Source organism: Haematobia irritans, chromosome 1 (assembly GCF_050003625.1).
Source record: "Haematobia irritans isolate KBUSLIRL chromosome 1, ASM5000362v1, whole genome shotgun sequence".
Taxonomy (NCBI): domain Eukaryota; kingdom Metazoa; phylum Arthropoda; class Insecta; order Diptera; family Muscidae; genus Haematobia; species Haematobia irritans.
The window spans coordinates 85056795-85076682 of NC_134397.1; the positions used below are offsets into that span (position 1 = coordinate 85056795).

Below are 19888 nucleotides of genomic sequence, written 5' to 3' on the forward strand. Positions count from 1 at the left end.
TTTTAGACAAAGTTTGGAAGAAAAGTATATACTTTTTGTGATAAACGTTTATGCTCTTCCAGTATGTTAAAACAATTTCATAAAGACTAACTAAAAAAATTTTTTCTGGCTAATTGAATTTTCCCTCACATCTTTCTCACTTCCACGAAGTTTTTTAGTTCTTAGCACCTTTTTCTGTAATACAAACAATGTAGAAGAAATTATACGATTTTATAAATTAATTTTTTTTTTTTTACCTTTCACCTGGACGGAGAATCGAACCCCGGACCATGCAATTTATAAGCCAACACAGTATCCACTGAGCTATGTAGCCGTTATTGTCATCAATAGACAATTACCCATATAAGTTATATTTATATAGCATAGCTTGCGGCGCCCACGTGCGCCGCCGACCAAAGTTTTTTTTTTACATATATTCCAGATATGGTCGGAAGATTCCAAAAAAATGTTCAACATTACATTCTACTATATTAAATTTTTACTATGAACTGTAAAATGTATCTTATTACAGACCTAAAGTCAGAAAAGAACAGTGTTTGATATAAACGACATGGACTCTGTTGTTGATTCAAAAATAACGTTTTTTATTGAAAAAATAAAAATTTTGTAACAAACGAATTTTTTTGGTGATAAAATTGTATAATTTTCGAAGCAATCCAAAAAACTTTAACAAAAGAAAAACGTTTTCGGTACACGTTTTCCAAACGTTTTTTTCTTTGCGTGTAGAAACTTGTACTAAAGACTGTCATCCACAATCGAATTACTTGTGTTGTGGTAACACTAGCCGATGGCAAGGTATCTTAAAACTTCTTAACACCGCCTTCTCAATTATAAGTTAGTCCACACGGGGTATATATTAAACAAAAAAGGCCGATTAAATAGGTATATAATTCAGTTTGACAAAATTTTCTATAGAAATAACATTTTTACAAAATTTTCTATAGAAATAAATTTTTGACAAAATTTTCTATAGTAATAAAATTTTGAAAAAATTTTCTATAGAAATAAAATATTAACAAAATTTTTTATAGAAATAAAATCTTGACAAAGATTTCTATAGAAATAAAATTTTGACAAAATTTTCTATAGCAATAAAATTTTGGTAGAATATTTTTGGGGATCGGCTATATATAACTATAGACCGATATGGACAAATGTTGGCATGGTTGTTAACAGCCATATACTAGCCCAATCAACCGGATCGGATGAATTTTGCTCCTCCAAGAGCTCCGGAGGTCAAATCTGGGGATCGGTTTATATGGGGGCTACATATAATTATGGACCGATATGGGCCAATTCCTGCATGGTTGTTAGAGACCATATACTAACACCATGTACCAAATTTCAGCCGGATCGGATGAAATTTGCTTCTCTTAGAGGCTCCGCAAGCCAAATCTGGGGATCGGTATGTAGTTATGGACCGATGTGGACCAATTTTTGCATGGTTGTTAGAGACCATATACTAACACCATGTACCAAATTTCAATCGGATTGGATGAATTTTTCTCCTCCAAGAGGCTCCGTAAGCCATATCTGAGCGTCGATTTATATGGGGGCTATACGTAAAAGTGGACCGATATGGCCCATTTGCAATACCATCCGACCTACATCAATAACAACTACTTGTGTCAAGTTTCCAGTCGATAGCTTGTTTCGTTCAGAAGTTAGCGTGATTTCAACAGACGGACGGACATATTCAGATCGACTCAGAATTTCACCACGACCCAGAATATATATACTTTATGGGGTATTAGAGCAATATTTCAATGTGTTACAAACGGAATGACAAAGTCAATATTCCCCTATGGTGGAGGGTATAAATTTTCAATTACACTTCCCTTTTGTTATGTTCACATAAAACCTCGTGCCACGTCTGAATAAATAAATTAACACAAAACACAGTAATTACGTATTCTGAAGCGCAAAATGAAAATCGTGTGTACCTGCTTAATGTTTTTATAAAACTCTTTCGCTGAAAAAAATTTTAAAAATTAAATAGTCACGAAAAAATGTACATAGTCTTTATAGCCATGTAATGGTTCTAGACATGTCTATAAGTAACCTATAAAAATACTTTTTTCCCTGCAAAAAGTCAAAAAATTGAATGGTCAGGTACATGATTTCCCCGACCATTTAATGGTCTCAATTTCTATCATTTAAATAATAAAACATGTTTGCGGCATTTGAGAATGCTTATTGCCAGCATATATTTTTCTCTGCTCGAAAATTATTTTTACAATGACAAAATACATGGTTTTCGCAACAATTACATGCTCTAGATAAGCATTAAATGGATGCGGCAACCATGTCCAAATATGTTTTTTCTGTTCGTGTATGCGGGCTGTATAATTATGAACAGATATGAATATACGGACATTACGCTCCTTAAAGATCCTACTAAAGTCAAAACCGAGGATCTGGTAATATGGGGTTTATATATAACTATGGACAGATATGAACCAATTTTTTAATGGATGTTAGAGGGGATATTCTATATTCACGTACCGAATTTCAACCGGATGGAATAAACTTGCTCCTCCGGAAATCAAATTTGGTGATCGGTTTATATGGGGGCTTTATATATAATTATGGACTAATATGGAAAAATGTTTACGTGGTTGTTCAAGCGCGAGGAATGACACCGAAACAAAAATCGAAATTCCTTTAGGTTGTTTTTGAAACTATGCTAAGTTTGCTAATGTGATTAGTTGGACATTGCCACACAGAAACGTAGTAAACCGATTTAATGATCCAATCACATAAAAATTCCCCACTTAAAACACTCTATTATAGAAAGTCATAAGCCATCACCCTATAAATTATGTAAAAGATAAATTATGTATGAATAAAAATCAAAAAAGTCCACCTGGACCTTATCACATACAGAAGGGTTAATCGTCTATGAATGCTATTTTTCGTGAAGTAGGGCTATTCCAAGTAAAATATTTTGAATTAATTTCAATCTTTCTTTAAGTTAAAATAAACTAATTCTGTCAAAAATTGAACTGCGTAAGTCACAACTAATTGTTAAAAATTAGGAATAATGCAACTATATTTTAATTAAAATTGCCTACATTTATATACAACCAAACCGAACACCAAAAAGATTTTCAGAGATGGATTATCCCACCTCAGTAATACTGGCGACATTTCTGAGGGTTTCAAAGCTTCTCTAAGTGATTTCACTGCAATGTGGAACGCTTCTAACGACGATAGATTTCTAGATAGATTCCTAGGTACTTAAATCATCATGCTGTGGTATGCGAGTTTGGTTCTCCACTTTCAACCAAGTGGAGAGTTTATTTAGATGTCTGCAAAATGGCGCTAGCGGCTTTCGTATTTTTATTAACTGCTAGGACCGCTGTATCGTCCGCAAAGTATTCTATTAAAGACTGTTGGCCAACAGGGTGATCTGCGGTGAATAGTATATACAATAAAGGACCAAGTACCGAACCTTGTGGGGCCCAGCATTGATACATGGACAAATCTTACACATTTGTGTTAAACGTTTTACATAAAAATTAGAACTGCTTACTTAATTTTTCATTTTTATTAATATTGTTACGGATTTGATATTTCTAGATTTAAGTTTATTCAAATTAGTTTCCGTTAATTTAAAATTTTCAATTGTAACGGTCAAATTACGTCATCACTTGTCAAAATCATTTCTTTATTTTCTAGTACTTTTCTAAACATCTTTTGTGTTCTTAGTTTCCCCATCGTTCATTGTAAAGTAACCCCTTTTGTTTTGTTATCCTCATTGCTTATTGTTATAGTTGTAGTAATATGATGATAATCATTTATGCCTGTGCGACATCTGCCAGATAGTAAAATGTTCTAGATGATTGTAGCCAAGACAATGAGCATAAGCCGATAAATATGTGCGACATCTACCTGATAGTAGTAGAATAGTCTAGAATGTTGTAGGCCAAACTACCGAGAATTTTCGATATCGTTATACAGTATTAAAAAAGAGCTGACAGAGGAGCTGTGAAGTAGTGTTGCCAGGTTGGGGTTTTTCTCCCAAATTTAGGGGGTTTTTAACCTTTGGGAGGTGGGGGGGGGGGTGGTGTGGGGGATTTTTAGGGGTAACTTTTCTTTGGGTTTTTTTTTTTAGGGGCAAAAAATATTTAACATCCAATAAAGTGAAACAATTCTCACCCAAATTCGGAAAACATACGAGGGAGATCAGTACGAATCCCTCGATATAAGCAAGTATGCATTAGGGTAGCGACATTTCTAAAATTCTTAACTTAACAACTGAAAGCATTATTCCTTACATTATAGCATTATATTCCTTACATTATTCCTTAAATTCCTTACACTTACAAGTGCAACGATTAAATTATTTATTTCCAACAAATCATACAATGCAAAGGGAGAACATTTAAATATTTTGAATGCATATACTGAATTTAACTTTTGTTGATTTGATTTTGAATTAATGTCCCAGCAAAAAAAAAGCGTCGGCAAAAAAGTAGTGAAAATGTTCTTTTTGGTTCCGGAAGTGGAGCAAAATTGGCGCAGAAGCGATGCATTTAACATGGGCCTGTCATAGGACAGATGCCCACCATTTCAACAGCCATTGCACTGAATTTGAATCATTTTTTAGGGTGTGATCTGAATTCAGTGTATTGGATGTGAATTAAAAAAATTTACGGTATTTTGCCAAATAAATAATATTTATAATCTTTTATGATTTTTAATACATTCTAAAGATTGTCTGAAACGTTTGGATTCAGCATTTTTACCGACAAAATTTGAATAATTTGTTCCATTTTATTAATTTTTACCCTGTTTTTAATCTATTTGAAACAAAACAAGTTAAAATTACCCATTAAAAATATGAAAAAAGCGAGTTATAAAAATTTAATGAGAAGAACTTCCTGTGTAATTAAAACAAAGAACATCTTTGGGAGGACATTTTTGGAAGTGCTTTTAAATTTACGCCTTTAGAAGAACATCCAAATTTGTTTGCTGGGTGTGAATTGAAACATTTATTCATTGAATTATTTTCTCCTATCTGCTTTTTTAATTGATATACATATTATATTTTTAGATATTTTTTTTTTTGTTTTTGTAAAATTGAATTTTTGATGTCCATTACTATAGTATTAATTTTTACAAATTTGGGAAGCCCATTTTTACCTATTTGCATTACTAAAAAATTTTTGGTACAATTTTGGGGGTTTTTTACTTAAGATTTGGGGGGAAGATTCCAAAATCACCTGACAACACTGCTGTGAAGTCAGTGGTAAGCTAAAATTCACATCGTAGAGCAGATAAGTGAAACCTACCAGTTAAGCAAATAAATTGTAGATCGTCGTTATTTGAAAAGAACTGTGTTTTTATTATCGGGTTATTGAACACGCCTCAATATAAAAAAGTAACAATATATTAGTTGTATTTATTGAGAATCATGCCAGCACTACTGGCATTGAAATATTATATTATTAATACGTGTGTAATCTAATATAAAAATAAGTCGGGTTTTCCTTCCTGAAGCTTTAACTCTAGAACACACGAACCGATTTCCACGGTTTTGCATTCGTTGGAGAGGTCTCGTAAGGTTTATAGCAAAGAAAAGTTTCAACGGAAAAGCGAGAAAATCTTTTTTATATACAGCGCCATCTCTGATGCAACTCCAGAGCGCACGAACTGATTTCCACGGTTTTGCATTCGTTGGAAACGTCTCGGTCTCTGTGAGGTTTATACAACAGAAAATTCAAGAAAAGTTTCAACGGAAATCTGGAAAAATATTTTTGTACATACAGCGCAAATTACAAAAATTTATAATTTGAATTCATCGCAGTTGCTTTTGTTACAAAATAATTGTATTTTTTCACATGAGGGTAACCATGTGGTGAAAATAGGGTACCACAGTTTTTGATATCTTGTGGGGGAGGGGGACATCGCCCACATGTCCGACTTTTTCAAAATTAGGCCAAAGTTCTCCGATTTGGGTGAAATTTCCAAGGAAGGTCAGGGGTGATGTCTAGACAAAGACTCGCTACTTTATTCTTCGATATTTGGTCGCGGTGGACCACCCCTTTATACGATTTTTGTTTAAAGTATACACGCAAAGAAAAAAAACGTTTGGAAAACGTGTACCGAAAACGTTTTTCTTTTGTTAGAGTTTTTTGAATTGCTTCGAAAATTTTAAACTTTTATCACCAAAAAAATTCGTTTGTTACAAAATTTTTATTTTTTCAATAAAAAAAGTTATTTTTGAAATAACAACACAGTCCATTTCGTTTATATCAAACACTGTTCTTCTCTGACTTTAGGTCTTTAATAAGACACATTTTACAGTTCAAAATTTAATATAGTACAATATAATGTTGAACATTTTTTCGGAATCTTCCGAATATATCTGGAATATATGTAAAAAAAAAACAAAAGCAAAAAAAAAAACTTTGGCCGAAGCAGGGATCGAACCCACGACCCTTGGCATGAGAGTCGGACGTAGCTACCACTGCTCCACGGTGCCAAACTAAATGTTTGTTTCTGTTAAATAAACTTTGTTTATTCGGTTCGTGGGCGCCGCAAGCTATGCTATATAAATATAACTTATATGGATATTTATCTATTGATGACCATAACAGGTACATAGCTCAGTGGTTAGTGTGTTGGCTTACAATGTGCATGGTCCGCGGTTCGATTCTCCGTCCAGGCGAAAGGTAAAAAAAATTTTAAAAATTTATAAAATCGTATAATTTCTTCTACATTGTTGGTATTACAGGAAAAGGTGTTAAGAACTAAAAATCCTCGTGGATGTGAGAAAGATGTGAGGGACAATGCAATTAGCAAGAAAATAATGTTTTTTTTGAGCTAGTCTTTATGAAATTGTTTTTACATCCTGGAAAAGAATAAACGTTTATCACAAAAAGTATATACTTTTCTTCCAAATACACTTCCTTACAGCGAAAAGCAAATGAGAAACGAACTTTGTTTGTCTAAAATTTCGTTTGGGAGGAAAGAATTATTTTTTTGCGTGTAGAAAAAAACAAAAATTCTCTGATTTGCTTGAGATTTACAGAGAACACGCTGTGAGGTTATGAATTTATTATGGGGTACCAGATTTTTTAATATTTGGACGGGAAGGGGGACCTCCCCCTTGCCCGACTTTTTGAAAATTGGAACAAAATTATCCGATTTGCTTGAAATTTCAATTTCGATGTCTAGTTGGGGAAGGGGAATAGTGAAGTTGGGTAGTTTGTGAAATGAATATAGGGTACGTGAATTTACGATATCTGGTCGCGGAAGAGCGAAGGAGTTTTTGAAAATAGAAAGTGGAGGATTGTCGATAAAAGGGAACTCGGTACATAATTTTATGATTTTTCCACAGGCCAGACTTTTTTAAGAAAAAAACTTACATTTACATGAAGTTGACAGGCAACGTAGAGGGTGCTTAATTTTCCGGTATATGTTTGGGAATGGCATGTTCTCCGTGTCCAACACTTTAACAAATGTTAATATGGCCAATTTTTAAGTACTTTTACCTTTTCCGATTTATTGGACGGTATGTTGAGGAGAAGTATACCTTACCTTGACAAACCACGCTTGAAATTCACAGGAAATGTAGAAGATTGTTCAACTATTTGAATACGGAACAATTAAAAAATTGGTTGAAAGGGAACACCCCCTACCTGACGTTTGTTTAGCCGGTACGTTTTACATCTGCATAACCGCCCTATTTCTGTATATAAACGAAAAGCAAGTAGTCCGATTTTTTTTTTTTTTGAAATGTGAGGGACACGCGTGTGGAAACGATGGAGTGATTAATCAGTACTTCAGTTTTTGTGCCATACTTCCCCTGAACCAACTCTATAAAAGAGTTCGAATTTTTTTTTCAGGTCGATGGATATGGTTGACTAAGTTAACGAAAATATGCTTCGGAAGGCACAGCGAAGCGGGCCGGGTTACGCTAGTCTACTTACAAAAAGAAGTCGGGTTTTACTTCCTGACGCAATAACGCACGAACTGATTTCCACGGTTTTGTATTCGTTGGAAAGGTTTCGGGTTCTGTGAGGTTTATAGCAAAGAAAATTCAATAAAAGTTTCAACGGAAAAGCGGGAAAATCTTCTTGAATTCATCGCAGTTGCTTTTGTTATAAAATAATTTAATTTTTTCACAGGGGTACCTCATTTTTTTTTATCTGGTGAGGGAGGGAGCCCCCTTGGCCGACATTCAAAATCGGACCAAAGTTCTCCGATTTGGGTGAAATTTTCAGGGAAGGTTGAAGGGGGCATCTAGGCAAAGAACATATACTTTATTTTTCGATATTTGGTCGAGAATGGGGCCTCCCATTTGTCCGACTTTTTTTTAAAGTAAAAAAACTAAAATTTGTCGACTTACTGAAATTTTACTGAAAACTTAAGGGAGATTATGAAATTTATATGGGGTATATGACTTTTTAATATTTGGGGCAAAATAAAAGGGCACAGGGAGACCTCATTTCTCCTCAAGTACATACCGTGAAACAAACTTTTCCAATTATTTGAAATTTATAGAGGATGTGGGGTAGGTTATATTATTATAATGGATATCTGATTTTGTGATATTCCCTGCGGTTTAAAAATTGGGCTACGGGTAGGGGGGACCTCCTCAAAAACTGAAAAAGACTAGAATTCTCAAGTTACTTGAAATTTACAAAGGCAGTAGGGGAAGGTTATGAAATCAATATGGTGTAATTGATTTTTGGGTATTTAAGCCTAGTACTAAGATCACGTTTCCTCACGAAAAACTGTTATACTCCATATAAAAAACGTTAGCGAGAAATAAAAGCATAATGCTTAGTACTAAGTTCATTTCTGCGAAAAACGAATATCGTCATCTATCTCTGTAAATAGGGTCTCAAATCCAGGGATGTTAACTTGTTTATGCGAAATATTATGCCTGCCCATTTTTTCGTGCGAAAAATCCAGGGTTGTATAAATATGTGTCAGAAATACTCAAAACAAAGATTTCGCATTTATTCCCCGCTAACGTTTTTTATATGAAGTATAACAGTTTTTCGTGCGAAAACGTGATCTTAGTACTAGGCTTTAGACGGGAACCTTCCCTTTGGCTCACGCTATGAAACTTAAATTAAAGTTTACAGATTTCCTTGGAATTTGCAGAGAAAGTGACGTCAGTTTACAAAATATATAGCAAAATCTAGCCTTCTCCGATTTCATTTGCATTCTTCTTCATTCAGTGTAAACGGCCCTTAGATTTCATACCCGACAAATTGAGTTAATAAACATTTATTAGGGTGGAATTACATACCATGCGGTCATGCGTGCGTACGTTATATGCTATTGTCAAAAAGTTAAAATGTGGGAACTACTATTGATTGAGTTAAGCCTAGTACTAAGATAACGTTTTCGCACCAAAAACTGTTATACCCCATATAAAAAACGTTAAGGCCGGTACTCTGTTTGTTTCGCGTTGAAAAATGATAGTGTTGACAATATATTTTGAAGGAAAAAAAACAGCCATTTTGGAACATTTCCGCGTTTCTTTCATCGAAATGTATTGACAACATCGCAAAATGTCACGAAATGATTACATATACATAGACAACTAGTGGCTCAATTTACACACACACATACATAATAATTAAATTTTACAAATAACTTTGGATTTAAAAAATCTAATTTTACAATGCTGCATTTTATTTTTTGGGACATAGCAATTAATTCTTGTGATTCCATTAGGGATGCCAGACGTGCTCTTTTATACATATGCTCTTAAAACAAGACAGGCCAAAAGAGCAAGCAAAAGTGCTCTATTTTTAGTTAAGTGCGCGTTTTATTCATCACAGCAAATATTAATCCACCGCGATTCAATAAATGGTAAAAGTAAACTGAAAATACGTAAATGTCGCACAAAGAGATTTTCCTAGCCGTTATTTTCTAATTAAATAGTGTTTTACTTTATATTTCAGGGTCGTAGAAGAGCACGCCGATGTTGCTTCTTCACTTTGTACTCTGTTCTAAATGTAAACAAACTTCTTCAATAACGTTTTTCACAAAACACCAAAAAAAATTACTTACAAAGTATCGTGAGAAAATTAGTTTATGTAGGTTATTTTATTTTTTTTTTTTTTTTTTTTTTTTTATTTTCATCTATGGATTAAACCCTTACAGACTAACAGTAATATATTACATTATATACATATTGTTTGTTAATATATCAAGTATTTAATAATAATGTTATCTTTTTCTTTACATTGTATTTCTCTTCTGACAAATCAAGATAATAATAAAATTTATTGAATTCTTTACAAAGACGGCGAAGTGGATCGTTGTTTTCAAAGTTCGTTCGAAAGTATTCAATGTGGAGCAGTTCAAAGTTGCGGGTAGGTCTAAAGGGTACATTGAATGATATGCTGTTAATAAGGAAGTCAGATTTAAATCTTCCGTTAATTAAATCAACCATAAAACAGATATTCAGCATGGTACGTCTACTTTTCAGTGTAGGTAATTTGATGAGCGATAGTCTTTCTTTGTAAGACGGCAAGGTTTGAGGTGTCCAGTTATTCCGACGTAAACAAAACAGTAAAAAATGTTTCTGAACAGATTCAATACGATTGCAATGAATTTGGTACTGTGGGTCCCAAATTACAGATCCATATTCCAGGATAGGACGCACAAGTGAAGTATATAAGTTTCTTGTAACAAATGGGTCAGAAAATTCCTTACTCCAGCGCTTGACAAATCCAAATGATCCATAGGCCTTATTTACAGTCATAGAAATGTGAGATCTAAAATTTAGCATGCGATCCAAAAGTATTCCAAGATCTTTAAAGGATTCAACAGTTTCAAGCGTTGTGCCATTCAAGTTATAATTCGTGTCGATATAATTTAATCTATAAAAAGAGATATGCTTGCATTTCCTTATGTTCAGTTCCATCATATTTGATGAGCACCATCTGTACATGCTATTCAGATCAGATTGGAGTAAGGATTGGTCATCACTATTCCGAATAACCTTTATAATTTTAACATCGTCAGCATACATGAGAGTGTAACCATATTTAATGGCTGATGGAAGGTCATTTATAAATAGGCAGAACAATAGAGGGCCAAGATGACTGCCTTGTGGAACACCAGAAGGCACATGTATTGATTTTGAAATAATGTTATCAAATACTACAAATTGTGTACGATTCTTTAGATAACTTTCAAACCAGGATACCATTAATTCACTGAAACCCATGCGATGCAGTTTGTACAGTAAAAGTGAATGGTTTACTTTGTCAAACGCCTTACTAAAATCAGTATAAATGACATCAGTCTGTAAACGATCTCTAAAGCCTTCATTAACCATTGTAGTCAATTCCAAGATATTTGTTATGGTCGAACAAGATTTACGGAAGCCGTGTTGTTTAGGCGATAGAAGAGAGGAGACTTGATTATTCAAACTATCAGAAATAATTTTCTCCAACAGTTTTGGAATAGCACTTAATTTAGCAATGCCTCTATAATTCGTAATATCTGACTTGCTTCCATTTTTAAATAGCGGAATGATAAATGAATTCTTCCACAACGTAGGAAAGTGACCTGTGCGCAAAGATTCATTAAACAGAAATCACAGAGCAGTCGAAAGAGAATGAGCACAATATTTGAGGATGTTACTGGGAATCCCATCAGGGCCCGGGCGATATGAACATTTTATCTTTTCCATATAACTCATCACAATATCAGGAGAAATAAATGGAGTAGTGAATGTCGAGTATTCCTGTATCTTATATGGGTACGCATCAGATTGCTTGAAATCCTTATGGCAGTAAGTTGTTGCAAAGAACTTTGAAAACAAATTACATATAGATTCATTATCATCCCCTTCAACAGCACCATAGTGAAGGGTTCTTGGATACACATTTGATTGACGTCTAGAATTAACAAATCTGTAAAATGACTTTGGATTAAGCTTCAGTTCATTTTTAATTTTCGATAAATAATTGTTATAGGATTGTTTATTCCACAGGTTGTATTCTGAACGAGCAATTGAGTAGTTTGCATAGTCAGTCACAGATCCAGATTTTTTATACTTTTTATAAAGTTTATTCTTTCTATTCTTCAAGTTACGTAATTTACTGTCATTCCAAGGTGGACCAGTGTGAGAAGTTATTCGAATTAATGGAACAGATTGGGCTATGAATGAATTCAAAGTTTCATAAAATGTATTTATTGATTCATCAAGATTTCTCGCTGGTAAAATTTTATTCCAATCCACATTTAATAGTAATGAGTTCAGTTTTTCATAATCAGTTCTATTAAAAGAGAATATTTTATCAGTTTTCAATACGAGTTTATTTCGCATAGATCTCGAAAAAGACATATTTATATCCATACAGACAGTGGGATGATGAACATCTTCAGGATTTACAACGGCATTGACGCGTGATAAAAACACATCTTTTAGTTCATTTGTAAAAAATAAATCAAGTAATTTATTATTCGAATTTTGTATGTTGCTAATTTGAAAAAGACCATCTTTTAACAAATTTTCAACAAATTCAGATTGATATCCATTTCTTAGCATTGGTACGGAGTAATTCATTTCCTCACAATATTTCCATGTAATAGATGGAATGTTAAAATCACCAGACAAAACAATCAAATCAGAGGGTCTCGCAGTAGATAGGACCGATTGGATAGCAGTCAAATGAGCATTATAAACATCGTTACAAGAACCAGGAGGAATATAGGAGCAAGTCACAAACAATGAATTATGGCCGCACCTTATTTTCACTCCTATATATTCAATTTGAAGTTCATTTGGAATATCAATTTTTGATGAAGCAAATTTCGAAGAAACAGCAATTAGGACGCCGCCACCAGATTTCTTCAAACCAGTTGTGCGGTCACATCTATAAATTTGGTACTTGTCGCATAAGATTTCAGTATTTAAGATATTACTTTGAAGCCAGGTTTCAGTAAATATAATCAAATCATAATCAAAGCCAAAGCTATCCGTATATAGGTTGCATAATTTTGTGTTAAGTCCCCTAACATTCTGATAAACTAAAGTAAAATTCGTATCAGACAGGATTTTATTCAGTTTTTTGATTGCTCAACGGGACGTGCAGGTAAACGGGCAACTCTATCTCTAAAAACAAATTCATGCACCACAGCTCTGTAAGGCCACAATTCCGGATTGACCACTGTGTCAAAAATGTCCTCAGGTACGAAAATTTTGAATGACGACTTGTTCCTCCTCTCTACAAATTGCAGTTTAGATACCTTAATGTCTACATTTGCATTCAGTTTTGATTTTATGTAGAAATGAATATCATCCTCAGTTGTTTCTGGAGCAAAACGGGCAGCAAAAATGGTTTTCATTGGGGGTAAGACCCTTAAAGGTTTTGGAGCTGAACCAGCAGGCGATTGATTTGTAGGTGTATTAAAAGGAGAAAAGAATGAATTAGTATCAGTTAACACAGTAGCTGGTGCCACTACTGTTCCAGTGTTCAGTGAATTCGAATGCGACGGGGTAATAATAATAGGTGGAATAGGTAAAGGTGTAGTTTCAGCGTTGTTAGTAGGAATGACAACAGTCTCTGAATCGTGAATATTATTATTGGTGTTAACTAGTGTCGGAGAAATTGTTTCAATCTCATTGTTAGATGAATTCTTGTTAGATTTAGATTTCTTCCTTTTTCTGGAGTTTTCAGTTGGTGATTGTAACACTATGTCCAAGTTTGAAGAATTATCAAGAATATTCTTATATTTTTTAAAGCGATCTGAGATCAAATCAAAATCCCTCGAAATATCATCGAGTCTGGCTCTACAGTTTTTAAAAAAGGTAAAAAACTCGCCATCAATATGTTTGCACTTTTCACAGCACCACCGCAGACCCTTATCTTCACGTAAGTTGTCAATTGTGCGTGCTGCTAATTGCGCACATTTTGAATGATAACTTGTTGAACAAATCCAGCACGAAATCATTTGTTCATCCAATTTAGTGATACGACACGATGGTATAGGGCAAGCCATTTTTCAATTTTTCTTAATATGTCAAAGACAAGAATGTGGATGCAAATATATTTCCAACAATTTCGCAATGAATAAATATATGATTCAGACTTGAAATCAAATGTGAAATTTAAGACGTAAAATCCAAAGTATACTTCTAGGCATATACAAAATCAGAGTTTAGTTTAGGTTAGCAAATTCAGTACTTAGCTATTTCAACAACCAGTGATTAGTACTTAGCCTGATCAACAACCACAGAAAAACTTTTGAAGTGAGCTTTTATCAATCAAAACAGAAGGAGAACAGTGGAATGACGTTTCGCTGGCCAACACTATTGAGTGAGGAGTAAGCTGACGTTTCTAATTTGTGTACTCACAGGTCAAAGCGCCTTTTCTCTTTGTTTACAGAAACCTCGAAACAACAACAAAAACTGAAATATTTGTATTGCTTTCGATGGTTTGCAGTTTTATAAAACTTTATAAAAATACAGCTTTCAACACAAAACAGCTCAAACGAAATATGTCGAACAGAATGCAAAAGCTTTAGATCACGTTAAGCACCGGTTTTAGCACAAGTTAAGCGAGATATTCACAATGAAATTTTAATTTTAATTGGAGCAACTTGAAAACACGTCCAACAATGTAACAATGTTGACAACAATTTTATATTTATGATATGTTATGTTATGTTTAAATGAATTATATTTCAATATATTGGAATTCAATGTTTTTCTTTTATTTGAAAAAGTGTGCTCTAGTTTTTTCATATGTGCTCTTTTTATAAGCTGAATGTACTCTTTTTGCCTCTTCCAAATCTGGCATCCCTAGGTTCCATTCATTGCTACCCCGGTACTATACATGTTAGTTGAAGTGCTAATGCTTGTTTTGCAACATCAATTGCTGTGCTCCTTTTGTTAACATTTTGTTTTGCGTTTATTATCCCGATGCCCAGTACGAATGAAACGATTGTAAAATATAATTCACCAAATAAAGCTTTTATATGGCTACACAGAAAAAAATTTCCGTAGTTAAACTAACGCTAAATTTAACTTATTTTTATTGGAAAAAAATATTTGCTTGTGGTTAAATTTTATTATTTTCATCGAAATTTTCCACAGCTAATGAAATCTTACTTTTTTTAAGTATGTCTCAAAATTTTTATGAACTAAACGTGAGTATAAAGTTCAATGACCGTACACATAAGTTCAATATGAACTAATGAGAATTTTCGTACTATTCCCAAAAATAGTAATAATGAACAACTGTATGGTTAAAATGGTCATGATTTGGCGCCAATGATTTTCTTCTTTACTTTTAGTTAATTGTTTCTTCTATGAGAGGATGTAATTTCGTGAACTGCAGTTAAAAAGTACAACAGGGCATTAAAATTTCCTGGTTTTAACAACGCTTTGTGGAAATCTCAAAATGTGGAGTAAAATTTAGTTCAATTTTCGTGCGTGGTAGTTCATTCTTCCTATAAAACAGTTCACTTTTTTCGGTGTAACATTTGTGTTTAAATTTCATGTTTTATACATTATTTATGTTCTACAATATAGTAGCGAGCGGCTAGATGTTGGTGGCTAGTTTATTACGGAAATACAACTCCATGTTATACTTTGTTTTATCAATCTATCAGATTACATTTTTAAATACTAAATTCACAAAAATCAGTTTAAAAAATAAATTATTTCTTAAATCACATTGCAAATGGCGACATGTTATGAAAAACTGACTGATCGATTTACGTCAGTTTTTAAACTCGAAAAAAAAACAAAGTATCACAAATGGAAAAAATTTCGCTAGTTTTTCGCATTTTTTGGTTTTGTATGGGGTTTCAACGCGAAAACCGAACAGAGTACCGGCCTTTAGCGCGGAATAAATGCGAATGTAAACAAATCAACAAAAGAAAAACAATCTAAAATATGGACGAGGAATTATTGAGGAAACATGAAGTCCTATATGTTTAAAAGTGTGTGGAATATAAAAGCATAATAAAAAGCGCAGAGGCGAGTAATCAGCAAATTTATTGGTGTTCCGACGCAGGCTATGTAACTCAATTGAAGAATCGTATTCGTCAACGCATTCGAATACAAAATACATGAGGTAAACTAAACAGCACAATTTCATTAAAAGTCTAAGTAAACGATAAGGTCTTTGAATAATGAGTTCATGTGAGGTGCAATTCGTGTCAAATAAAGGCTGGTACTATGTTCGGTTTCCGTAGCGAAATCCCATACAAAACCACAAAATGCGAAAAACTAGAGAAATTTTTTTCATTTGTGGTTCTTTGTTTTTTTTTCGAGTTGAAAAACTGACGTTTATCGCGTAGTTGGTATTTTCATAACATGGCGCCATTTGCAATGTGAATTAAGAAATTATTTATTTATTAAACTGATTTGTGTGAATTTATAATACTGTTACGAATTTGAAATTATAGATTTAAGTTTATTTAAATTAGTTTCCGTTAATTTAAAATTTCAAATTGTAACGATAAAATTTCGTTACCACTTGTTGGAATAATCATTTCATTTTTGGTACTTTCCTAAATTTCTTTTATGTTCTTTTGTTTGCTTATTTTCATATCGAAATGTTAGTTCTTACTCTCTCATAGTATAACAACCCCTTTGCTTTATTATTTTGCATCTCATTGTCTATTGTCCACAACAATAGTAATGCGAGCATATATCTATGTGAGTGTATATGTGTTTGGCAGCCACCAGATGAATAACTTAATGGTCGTAGATTCTTCTAGCCTTGTCAAAGAATGTTCTGGCGTTGCCAGAATATTGTAGTGCTGCCAGAATATTCTCGCATTGCCAGACCGTCATATATAAAAGCGCTCGCATGCTGCTAACGAGTCAGTCTTATTTAAAGCGTCACACGAATAACATCAGTGAATTGTAAAGTGAATTAGTGTAAAGTCATAGTAAATAGATTGTAGATTAACGTTATTGAAACAAACAGTATTTTAATTGACGGGTAATTAAAAGCGCCTAAATATAAAAACGTAACAATACAAACGTGGATCGCATTATTATTTAACAAGTATATACGGCCGTAAGTTCGGCCAGGCCGAAGCTTATGTACCCTCCACCATGGATTGCGTAGAAACTTCTTCTAAACGTACCAAGAGGCCAAATCTCGGGATCGGTTTATATGGGGGCTATATATGATTATAGACTGATATGGACCACTTTTGGCACTGTTGTTAAATATTGTATACTACCACCACGTGCCAAATTTCAACCAGATCGGATGAATTTTGCTTCTCCAAAAGGCACCGGAAGCCAAATCTGGGGATCGGTTTATATGGGTGTTATATATAATTATGGACTGATATGAACCAATTCCTGCATGGTTGTTGGATACCATATACTAACATCGCGTACCAAATTTCAACCGAATCGGATGAATTTTACTCTTCCAAGGGGGCTCCGGAAGTCAAATCTGGTGGTCGGTTTATATGGGGGCTATATATAATTATGCACCGATGTGGACCAATTTGTGCATGGTTATTAGAGACCATATACTAACACAATGTGCCAAATTTCAGCCGGATCGGATGAAATTTGCTTCTCTTAGAGGCTCCGCAAGCCAAATCGGGGTATCGGGGCTATATATAATTATGGACCGATGTGAACCAATTTTTGCATGGTTGTTAGAGACCATATACTAACACCATGTACCAAATTTCAGCCGGATCGGATGAAATTTGCTTCTCTTAGAGGCTCCACAAGCCAAATCGGGCGATCGGTTTATATGGGGGCTATATATAATTATGGACCGATGTGGACCAATTTTTGCATGATTGTTAGAGACCATATACTAACACCATGTACCAAATTTCAGCCGGATCGGATGAAACTTGCTTCTCTTAGAGGCTCCGCAAGCCAAATCGGGGGATCGGTTTATATGGGGGCTATATATAATCATGGACCGATATGGACCAATTTTGGCATGGTTGTTAGAGACCATATACTAACACAATATGCCAAATTTCAGCCGGATCGGATGAAAATTGTTTCTCTTAGAGGCTCTGCAAGCCAAATCGGTGGATCGGTTTATATGGGGGCTATATATAATTATGGACCGATGTGAACAAATTTTTGCATGGTTGTTAGAGACCATATACTAACACCATGTACTAAATTTCAGCCGGATCGGATGAAATTTGCTTCTCTTAGAGGCTCCGCAAGCCAAATCGGGGGATCGGTTTATATGGGGGCTATATATAATTATGGACCGATATGGACCAATTTTGGCATGGTTGTTAGAGACCATATACTAACACAATGTGCCAAATTTCAGCCGGATCGGATGAAAATTGTTTCTCTTAGAGGCTCTGCAAGCCAAATCGGGGGATCGGTTTATATGGGGGCTATATATAATTATGGACCGATGTGAACCAATTTTTGCATGGTTGTTAGAGACCATATACTAACACCATGTACCAAATTTCAGCCGGATCGGATGAAATTTGCTTCTCTTAGAGGCCTCGCAAGCCAAATTTGGGGGTCCGTTTATATGGGGGCTATACGTAAAAGTGGACCGATATGGCCCATTTGCAATACCATCCGACCTACATCAATAACAACTACTTGTGCCAAGTTTCAAGTCGATAGCTTGTTTCGTTCGGAAGTTAGCGTGATTTCAACAGACGGACGGACGGACGGACGGACGGACGGACGGACGGACGGACGGACGGACGGACGGACATGCTCAGATCGACTCAGAATTTCACCACGACCCAGAATATATATACTTTATGGGGTCTTGGAGCAATATTTCGATGTGTTACAAACGGAATGACAAAGTTAATATACCCCCCATCCTATGGTGGAGGGTATAAAAAAGTAATAAGATCGCTTGATAAAACAAAATATAACATGGAGTGGTATTTCCGTAATAAACTAGCAACCAAAATTGGTCACCAATATACCTTTTACAATTTTAAGCCTACTACAAAGATCACGTTTTCGCGCGAAAAACGTTATACTCCACACAAAAAACGTTAGCGCGGAATAAATGCGAAATCTTTGTTTTGAGCTTTTTCAAACACATATTTATACAACCCTGGATTTTTCGCACGAAAAAATAGGCAGGCATATTATTTCGCATAAATAAGTTAACATCCCTGGGTTTGAAACTCTATTTACGGAGATAGATGAAGATATTCGTTTTTCGCAAAAACGAACTTAGTACTAAGCATTAAGCGAAATAACTATGTTTCACAAAATATAAAATGGCTCTTTGTTACGGAAGCCCTTGTGCGACTAGGGGATATTATTTTTGGACACCGGCTAGCCTCGTCGACACCTCAGGCGTGGTCCCATCCCAATATCCCAGTCCAGGCCCGCTGACAATAAAAAAAAAGTCCTAACATCACACAAACAAAAACTAACACAACATGCACATTCCATTACGTATGGAAGGTCGCCCTATGACCTTCGGCCGCCCGCCCTACCTTGGTCATCATTTCCGTTCTACATGACCCCACTACCCCAGCCCACATCACACACTTACCCCACTTTACTCCCCCTCAACCGATATAACTAACACATCATGATTTAAATTTTACAATTCAAACAAAAATCATATTTATTAAAATTATACTTAACCCTAATATATCACTAATTCTATCTTCTATTTTTTTATCCTTTTTTTAATATTTTTTTTTATCTCTAGGTTCCAATTTAGTTATAAAAAGTATTAAGAAAAAAGATAATTATTTATCATTAAAACAAACAAAAAAAATATCAATAAAAATACAACTAAAAATGTCAAAGAAAAACTATAACTGACTCGTCTTTTTAATTAATCAGAAAAACTATATGAAACGAACGGTTAAAAAACCAACAATGAAATCAATCAAAATTAACAAACGGGTAAGAACGATTGGACTTAGAATCCACAAAGTAACA

At 34.3% G+C, this 19888-nt stretch overlaps 1 protein-coding gene across 1 annotated transcript; it reads right to left on the bottom strand.

The window, feature by feature from the left end:
• Positions 1–13050: 13050 nt before the first annotated feature.
• LOC142227112 (uncharacterized) lies at positions 13051–13989 on the bottom strand. The gene has a single exon (XM_075297461.1). The coding sequence runs from the start codon at positions 13987–13989 to the stop codon at positions 13051–13053; it is 939 nt and encodes a 312-aa protein (XP_075153576.1).
• Between the last annotated feature and the right edge of the window lie 5899 nt (positions 13990–19888).